This window comes from Triticum urartu, chromosome 7A, assembly GCF_056163025.1.
Source record: "Triticum urartu cultivar PI428250 chromosome 7A, HENAU_Tu73, whole genome shotgun sequence".
NCBI lineage: Eukaryota > Viridiplantae > Streptophyta > Magnoliopsida > Poales > Poaceae > Triticum > Triticum urartu.
In genome coordinates this window covers 207,438,929-207,447,540 of record NC_141879.1, presented here as the reverse complement: position 1 = coordinate 207,447,540, position 8,612 = coordinate 207,438,929, and the positions used below count along the sequence as shown (strand labels likewise).

The following is an 8,612-nucleotide window of genomic DNA, read 5'->3' as shown; positions in this document are numbered from 1 at the left end:
TGGCTATGCTCTATCTTCATCACACAAAATATTTAAATCATGCACAACCCCGATGACAAGCCAAGCAATTGTTTCATACTTTTGATGTTCTCAAAAAATTTCAATCTTCACGCAATACATGAGCGTGTGCCATGGACATAGCACTAAAGGTGGAATAGAATGGTGGTTGTGGAGAAGACAAAAAGGAGAAGATAGTCTCACATCAACTAGGCGTATCTGTAAGTGCATCTAGTGCCACCCCTAGTTGGTTTTGGAGTATTGACGACAAACCTGGTTGAGGGACTAATGTGTTTGTGAGAATTGCAGGATAACACAGGTAGTAGTCCCTCATTGATTCGGTTTACCTACCAGAGATGACCCCTAAAAATGTGTGAAGACATTGAAGACAATGGTGGTCTGTGAAGAGTTTCACATTGAAGACTATGACATGAGAAGACATCGTATGAAGACTATGGATTGCGAAGACATAGTTGTTTTGTAGTTTCCTTTTCTTCTTTGTTGAGTCATAGGAACCACCGTACTGTTAAGTGGGGTCCAAGTGAACAAAGTCAGAGTGACTGAAGTGATGCTCAACCAAATCCTATGTCTTCGAGCAAAGACAATGAGAGACAATCTTATCCAGAGCTGGATGAGTCTGCTTTACTTGTAGCCCAAGTCAAGCTGTCGCGTGTGTTTGAAATCTGACCGTTGGACACGTGTCAGTTCCTTAGTGACCCAGGGTCATTTCAGACAAATCAGGTCGGGTTGCCTACTGGCTATAAATAGCCCACCCCTACACCATAAATTGGTGGCCGCTCAAAGTTAGTGCACGGCTTTTGTCATGTGAGAGCAACCCACCTCGAAGCCTTTGAGGGAAATCCTTGCAAGCACAAAGCCCTAAACACCCAGAGCCAAAGAGTGTTAGGCATCACTGAAGTCTTTCTGTCTACGTGACCTGAAGACTTGTTACACTTGAGGACTGTGAATCCTCCAGCTGGTTAGGCGTTGCGTTCTCAGCATCCAAGAGTCATTGTGGATCGCTGGTGAACGAAGTCTGTGAAGGTTTGGAAGTCTACCTTGAAGACTTACCAGAGTGATTGAGCGAGGACTGTGTGTCCTTATCTCAAGGTGAATAAGGTGAAGACGCGGTCTTCTGAGTTGAATCTCAGCTTCCCTAACCAAACGTATAGTTGTCATAGCAACTAGAACTGGTCCTACAAATACATGTCCTCACCAAGCAACTGGTTCTAGCTTTTACCTCTCTTTACTTACTGCTTGTCTTCGTGAATTCATTGCCTACTTGCATGATATGATTGACATCACTGTATGAAGACTGTTTTTGATTGGCTTCATACTATCTTTCATCTTGATCCATACTACCTAGCTGCGGATAGTCTTCGTGCTTTCACTTCATTGCTTACTTGACTATGGCTTGTCTAGTGTAGTCTACCTTCCGCTGCATATTAATAGGTTCATTTCTAATGTTTGTCTTCAAAGCCCCTGTGTTTTGAAGACTTTCATAAAAATCGCCTATTCACCCCTCCCCTCTAGTCGATAACTAGCACTTTCAATTGGTATCAGAGCAAGGTTCTCCCTTATTCTGTATGATTCGGTTTAACCACCTGGAGTTTTAGCTATGTCGACTGCAGGGATAATCAAAGTCTCCGCTGCGTGCCTTGTCTTCGATGGCACTGATTACTCCTACTGGAAGAATAAGATGCACATGCATCTTGAAGCCATTGATGTCGACCTCTGGTATGTTGTCAAGAATGGCGTTCCCAAGGCCGGTGAAGGCGTCACCCCAGCTGATGTCAAGAAGTTCATTCAACTAGATTCTACTGCCAAAACATCATCTGTGGTCATCTGACCAAAGGACAGTATGGCCATGTGAGTGCTCTGGAAACTGCAAAGCTAGTCTGGGACTGGCTCTCCAAGGTCAATGAAGGCGTCTCAACCCATAGAGACTCAGGGATCAGTGTTCTTCGCAATCTCTTCAACCGCTTCAAGAGAAATGATAATGAGAATGTTCAGCTGACGTTTGATTGCCTCACTGACATCACAAATGAGCTTCATGCACTCGGTGCCACTGAGATCACCAAGCATGAAATCATCAAGACACTCTTGAGATAACTCGACAACTCATTTGACACCCTGGCCCTAATGATTCAAGAACGCCCTGACTTCAAGACTCTCGATCCGTCCCTAACATACTTGAAAGGCTCAACACACATGAGTTCCAGCTATCTGAAAAAAGACATATCTATTGTCCCAACTATGGCCGAGCTCACGCTTTGAAGGCAAAGGTTGTTTCCTCATCTGAAGAAGAATGTAACCGTAGTTCTGAGAATCCTAAAGACATTGGAAAGGAACTTGCCATGCTCGTGAAGAAGTTCCAAAGGTTCACCAGGTAGAAAGGCTCCAGACAGTCTTCAAGATCCAGCTCAAGAAATGATGAAGCTTCCTCCCGTGACTACAAGAAGAGAATGTGCCACAAGTGCAATAAACCTGGTCACTACATCTCTGAATGTCCTCAATGGGACAATGAGAACAACAACAAGAAGAAGAGCAAGGAATATGATTCTGATGAAAAGAAGAAGAAGAAATCCTCAAAGTCTTCTTCCAAGTCTTCGTCGAAGTGTCCATCACACAAGAAGAGCTCGTCTAGCAAGGGTCATGCGTTTGTTGGCAAGGAAATGGATTCAGAGGAGGAGTCTGCATCTGAGGATGTGGAGATGGAGTCTGAAGAGGAATCTGATTCAGGAGTGGCTAGCCTAGCTTTAGCTTCAGCATACGTCGCCAAGTCCATCTTCAACACTGAAGACGATGGCCTCTTCACCAACATTGATGCTAACGAGGATGACTCTGCTCCCACCTACTGCTTCATGGCACGTGGTGCCAAGGTAAACTTACGCGATGCTAACTATCAAACATCTAGTGAAGATTAATCTGAACGCAAATCTAAACCTAGCTACAAAACACTTGCTAAAATTGCAACACAGCAGCAGACTGCGATGGAACATATTCAAAAACTGTTAGACAAAAGCGATGACCTGTTGGACGCGGAGATGACTCGAACTCAGTCCTTAATTGATGACATTAAAAATCTTCATGTTAAGTACGAAGAACTTGAAAGTCGTCATGAAATGCTCTCAACTGTCGGCGTTCTAGAAACGGGGGTCCCCAAACTTGCCAGCGGCCCACGGCGTGGCTCTGCGAGCAGGCCCGTACGGCCCATCTTCACCAACAAGCACTCAAGACCCTCGCGAGGGGCCAAGCCTCGTGAGGCGGACGACACAAGACCTCCTCTGGAGCACCCTCCCCAGGATGGCTAGCGAGGGGCGAACAGTTCAAGGCAAGGAAAACCTCATGAGGTTTTAATGACATGAGCCATGACGATCAAGATCAGGCGGGTGCCAGGCAGGCGCCAGCGCGCACAGTGTCCTTGTTTCCTTTTTGGTGCTAAGGAAGCAAGCGCAGGCGCGGAGTACCGAGGCATCAAGTAAAGGTTTCCATATCAGTGCAATGAGACCAAGACCAGCAAGACGGCAAGATGGAGGTCACCATGGAGCCCAAGGCGGCGTCACCACAAGAGCCTTTTGCAGGCGAAGACTGCTTTTGTTAGGATAAGCTGTACTAGTTGTCCCCTTTCAAATTGGCCGTTGTTGGCTCCCTTCCCGCTCAATATTTGGGGAGAGGACCAGGGCCTCTATAAATAGGATTAGCCACCACAGTAGAAGGCAACTGGTCTGGAACTCATTCAGCTCATCCTCGCACCCACCAAGCACGAGAACACCTCGCCTCAGGAGGTTGTTCTTCCTCTTATACTGTTCATCCTTAGCCCAAGAGGCAGTCCACCACACCACACTAGAGTAGGGTATTACACCACAACGGTGGCCCGAACCAGTATAAATCTTGTGTCCTTTGTGTTGCGAGTTCGTCGCGTTAGCCCTTGAGATCTTAGCGAAGCTAGGACGTGTATCGGTAGGGGGAGATCTTCGCACGCACCTCAGTGTTCGAACCTTGAGGGTTTTGCCAGAACCCGAGATCCGACATTTGGCACGCCATGTAGGCACTACAAGGATCCGGGTCTATTGCAACAAAATCGTTTGTTGCAATACATGATGTTTCGTGGCGATAAGTACCTATTGCCACGAAACGATATTCATTGGCAGCCGTTGCGACTGGACACATGGTAATAGGTTATTGCCACGAAAAAGCAATTGTGGCAATAAAGCGTGCTATTGCAACATCCATGCGGGAAGTTGCCACATGTTTTCCTGTGGCAACACTCACCTAATGCCACAATTTGGTTTGTGGAGATAGCTTTAATGCAACATGTAACGAATCGTGGCAACCGATATCTCGTAGCGATAGACACTTGTGGCAACAACCTATGGCAACGACGGCCGTTTCGTGGCGCACTACTCTTCTGTGGTAATAGTCAATTGTGGCAATAAACTATGACCACAATCCTTGTTTTTGTGGCATTTGGCATGTTGCCACGACCGACCACACTTGTGGCAATAAACTATGGCAACAATCCTTGTTTTCCTGGCATTAGACATGTTGCCACGACCCACTACACTTGTGGCATTAACTTATGGCAACAAATATTCTAGTCATCATAACAGGAAACTGCAACATACTTATTTTGGTGGTGATAAATAGGTATCACAACAGGTAAAATCTTTGTAGCAAGAAACTATTGCGACAATTTAAACTTTTCGTGGCAATACTCTATTTCAACAAAACTTACTTTGGTGGCGCCAAACAGTTATTGCATCGCGCAAAAAATAGTGGTGCCAAACTATTGCGACAATATAAAGTGCTCTGTTGCAGCATCCTTGTGCAACAAAACAGGTAGGCATAGCGACTGAGATATGATGCAACACTATTTATAGTGGTGCTAGCATGTGGCAACCGAAAGTGTGTTCTGGTAACAGCCTATTGCAACCGTAAAAAAAATACAGCCTTTCAATTAGAATATTCAAAACCATACATATAATATGTAAAATCATAATTCTCATAGCAAATATCAATCAAATGAAACTCAAATGTAATTTAGCCATCCTAATTAACTGCGAAGACTAAACTTTCCGTGATCTAGAGTCCAGTCCAGCTAGTTCTTTGGATCCTGCAATCAAGAAATAAAAAAATCTAGTTAATGAGTTGAACATAACATACAACAACTATCACTAAACTAACTGGACTAATACCGTGTCATCAAGCATGTAATTCAGGGATCAGAATAATTATACAAGTGTAAATGTGTAAAGCATAAGCACAAGTACATCTACTAAAAGCTTCTCCTTTGAGAAAAAACATTGCTTTATAACTTAACGGTGCTGGGCTGAATCACCCAAAGCACAGGCAGCCACAAGGGCCGGTACACCGGCCTCCCGTTCCTCATAGTTGTTAGGTCCGTACATCCTGCCAAGACAAGTAAGCTCATGAGCAACAGAGTTTGCCAAGCGACGACATACATTTATTTCATAATAAGAAAACCATAATTTGAGTTGGTACTTGGTATCCTCAATAACAGCAGCATAGGCCGACGAGTCCACCTTATTGATATTCAGTGCTTCCACCAGGAGTTGCGAGTCCATTTAAAAAACAACCCTCACGACCCACATATCAGGGGCAAGAGATATTGCACGGGACATTGCAATGGAGTCAGCAGTGAAGGCATCACGCCCATGCTCATGACATCCTGCTCGTGCATACAGAACAATTATACAAGTGTAAATGTCTAAAGCAATTTAACCCACACCAAGATTCTATGCATTATAGCAAATGCTAAACAATTTACCAGATGTGGGTTGTCCATGTTGGTTTTTGTATGATGTTATACTTTCCATCCTTGTTAAGAGAACAGAGTCTTTCTTTCCTGCACACAAAAACAATCATGAGACTTAGCATTAACAAAGCATTGATGTTGTGCACCATTCAGATAGGTGATTATGAAGTAAGGATGTTGTGTACCAGGAGCATCGTCCTTAAAATTCATCATTGTGCCCTTGTGTAAGTAAAGCAGACATAAAATTTTGAGTCAATTTAAGAAAAAACGCAATACGTAAAGCAGGCATAAAATCAAATCAGTTTAACAAAAAAATAAAAGTATGAACTATTTATCCGTCTGTTTGAAAACTGCCAGGCTCCTATGCTTACAGACCATGGTAAAGTGAAATCTGAAGTAGAGCTAATTAGAAATGATCATACATATCCCTCTTAAACTTTCTTGGTACAACCAGTTATGTTCCAAGGTCACTATTCTCTTAATGGTAGAGATTTATCCAAGCATTCTTTTGTTAAAATTCTACAAAATTGAGAAGCTGAAGATATTGGAGAAAGATTAATTCCTGAACATATTGAAGAAGCTAAAGATATTGTACTGAGTGTGCACCCAAATAGTGCGGTACAGCAAAAGATGATATTTTTCTTCCATTCATAAGGAAAAAGGATGGTTCCTTGACTACTAAATTGTTGGTTTATGTTCGGCAAAAGTTGCCACCATGACACTTTCTAAGCTAGACGCCGCAATGCCCACAATGCATTTTCTTGTGTATATTTAAAAAGTCTCAACATGCTTGGTTTTAGGAGTATGTATATATGTATATAATGCATCAAATAAGATCAGTCTTGTTCAGTTGTTCTGTTTAAGCAATTGCCAAGGGGAAAGGAAACCAGCCATGATGATTGAATACATTGTCCTAAAATCAGCTGGTACAAATGATATTCAGGTGAATAACAGGATCATATTCTCTCCATGAGGCAAATAAATTGTATTAATGTAATATGCTATCAAACTCCAGCAAAGGGCCAACTTCGAAAATAACTATTTCTAGTCAGGTTCAGATGGTACAAAGCAACAATCTCTTAGGCAGTAACTAATGGAACAGTGGGGTGATTTCATTAAATTACTAACTTGTAGCAACATGGCAACCTATATAAAAACATGCAGATGGATGATGGAGCAACTCTGCGAAAGGGTCTAGAAACCTTAATTTGATTCAGAGGTCAATCTACCATATTCAAATGTTAGAAATAGGACAGAACTATCCAGGAGAATATACTGTGAAAGGCACTATTTATCCCTTTGAAGGAAGAGTATGATGAGATAGTACATGGTTATCAAGATTAGCTTTTCAAATGACTGCAGACGTTCCTAGTTGACATAAAAAAGCTGGAGAGACTGAATCATACTAACAGCATCTATGCAATCTAGGGTATGAATCAGAGATTCCTCGTACGTATGTAAATAACTAACACATAGGGCATAAGGCAGAGGATATTTTTTTACTCTACCGGGACACACCTCCGTGGTTCTACTGGACTATATTTCTTGAAGTAGTGCCCATGGTTTGGGGTTCAGTTTGATCTGAATATGTATCTACACATATGCAAATAGAATGGGGTGTGGGATGGATGGATCGGAAGAGAAGAGACGAGACCTTGGAAGAGCAGCCGTCCCCGTCCAGTCCAAGACCTTGGATTGGGAGGAAGCTCCATGGCCATGGCGGAGCAGAAGCATCTCCGACTAGGCCCTTGACACACGGGCACGGCCGCGTCGTCGGAGGCGCGCGAGCCCTGGGCGACCGTGGCAGATGGATCTGGCCGCCACTCGATCTGGTGGTTCGATCTCCCTGCGTCTCTTCTCTTCTCTTTTCTTCGGGGGAGGAGAGGGGAGGGGAGAGGGCGGGGGCATGGGCGGAGGCGAGGTCTGAGCGTGGGTGGCGGCGCGTCGAGGGGGAGCTCGTGGGGGAGGGGGATTTGAGCCCGAGCAGGCATTATCACGGCGTTCAACACCGAGGTGGTGTCGTGCTTGGTCCAGACACAAGATTGATGGGCAAGGAGAACTCCGTCGGCGCCGACGCCAGACCGCATCGCTGCCGCCGCCGGCATGACCAAGGATACGGAGACGCGGCCCACGTCGGCGGGCGCAGAGGATAGCGAGGAGGTCGAGATCGGGGAGGACTGGAGGTTATAGGAAGGGAGGAGATCGGGAGGAATAACCTGACTCAACTGTGGTGCGATGTGTTGACGCGGGCAGCACAGAGGAACCGGGGACGAGAGGTCAGATCCAATCGCCCGTGAAGACGCCGTGGAAGTTAACTAGCGGGAAGGTTAAATATAGGCTATTTTTTTGTGGGAACAAAGACCCTAATTTGGGACCTTTTAGCGGGAGGTTAAAAATATTGGCGTAAACAACACATCACACCTAAATTAGTGGTGGGAAAGTAATTTTTTTAAAAGTAATTATTTTTGGAGGGAATTTTCTACATTGTAAATATATTTTGAGATGATGGGAATACTAAAATTTGTTTGTAAAAAGTTATATCGTGGTGAAAAACCACCAAATCGGATAATTGTGAAGGGGTGATCCGGCGCCCTTCCCTGTAACGTTCTCGTCGTTGATATTTGTATAGTCATCGCTATTTAAGGAAGCCAATTAATGAATGAAAAAGAATTTTCCGGTTTAGGCCTCTTTTGGTTCATAGGATAGGATTATCATAGGAATAGGAATCTTGTAGGAAATGAGATGACATGTATCTCAAATCCTATGAGTAGGAATAGGAAACAAGATGTCATTTGGTTGACACCAAAGGAATTTTTCCATTGAGTCTAGGCTCTTT

The 8,612-nt window shown here is 44.1% G+C and overlaps 1 protein-coding gene across 11 annotated transcripts; it reads right to left on the bottom strand.

Moving 5' to 3' along the window:
• Window positions 1-4,908: 4,908 nt before the first annotated feature.
• Window positions 4,909-8,082, bottom strand: LOC125520538 (uncharacterized). Of its 11 annotated transcripts, none has more exons than XR_015610563.1 (5): window positions 7,993-8,082; window positions 5,962-5,995; window positions 5,789-5,866; window positions 5,544-5,689; window positions 4,909-5,409 (listed from the first exon to the last, which is right to left on the bottom strand). XR_015610563.1 is itself a non-coding variant. In XM_048685492.2 (4 exons), the coding sequence occupies exons 1-3, from the start codon at window positions 7,879-7,881 to the stop codon at window positions 5,586-5,588; spliced, it is 633 nt and encodes a 210-aa protein (XP_048541449.1). In that variant the 5' UTR covers window positions 7,882-8,063; the 3' UTR covers window positions 4,909-5,409; window positions 5,544-5,585. The 11 variants fall into 11 exon arrangements, 1 of the variants encoding a protein (XP_048541449.1); XR_007288711.2 differs by lacking the exon at window positions 5,962-5,995 and having other exon boundaries at window positions 4,909-5,113; window positions 5,271-5,409; window positions 5,503-5,689; window positions 7,431-8,063; XR_007288713.2 differs by lacking the exon at window positions 5,962-5,995 and having other exon boundaries at window positions 4,909-5,113; window positions 5,321-5,409; window positions 5,503-5,689; window positions 7,431-8,063.
• Window positions 8,083-8,612: the final 530 nt, after the last annotated feature.

Coding starts and splice junctions, on each gene's coding strand:
- LOC125520538 (XM_048685492.2), bottom strand. CDS start 7,881: ATGCCGGCGGCGGCAGCGATGCGGTCTGGCGTCGGCGCCGACGGAGTT. Junction 5,867..7,430: donor GGGACGGCTGCTCTTCCAAG/GTCTCGTCTCTT, acceptor TTTTGTGTGCAG/GAAAGAAAGACTCTGTTCTC. Junction 5,690..5,788: donor ACATGGACAACCCACATCTG/GTAAATTGTTTA, acceptor ATGCACGAGCAG/GATGTCATGAGCATGGGCGT.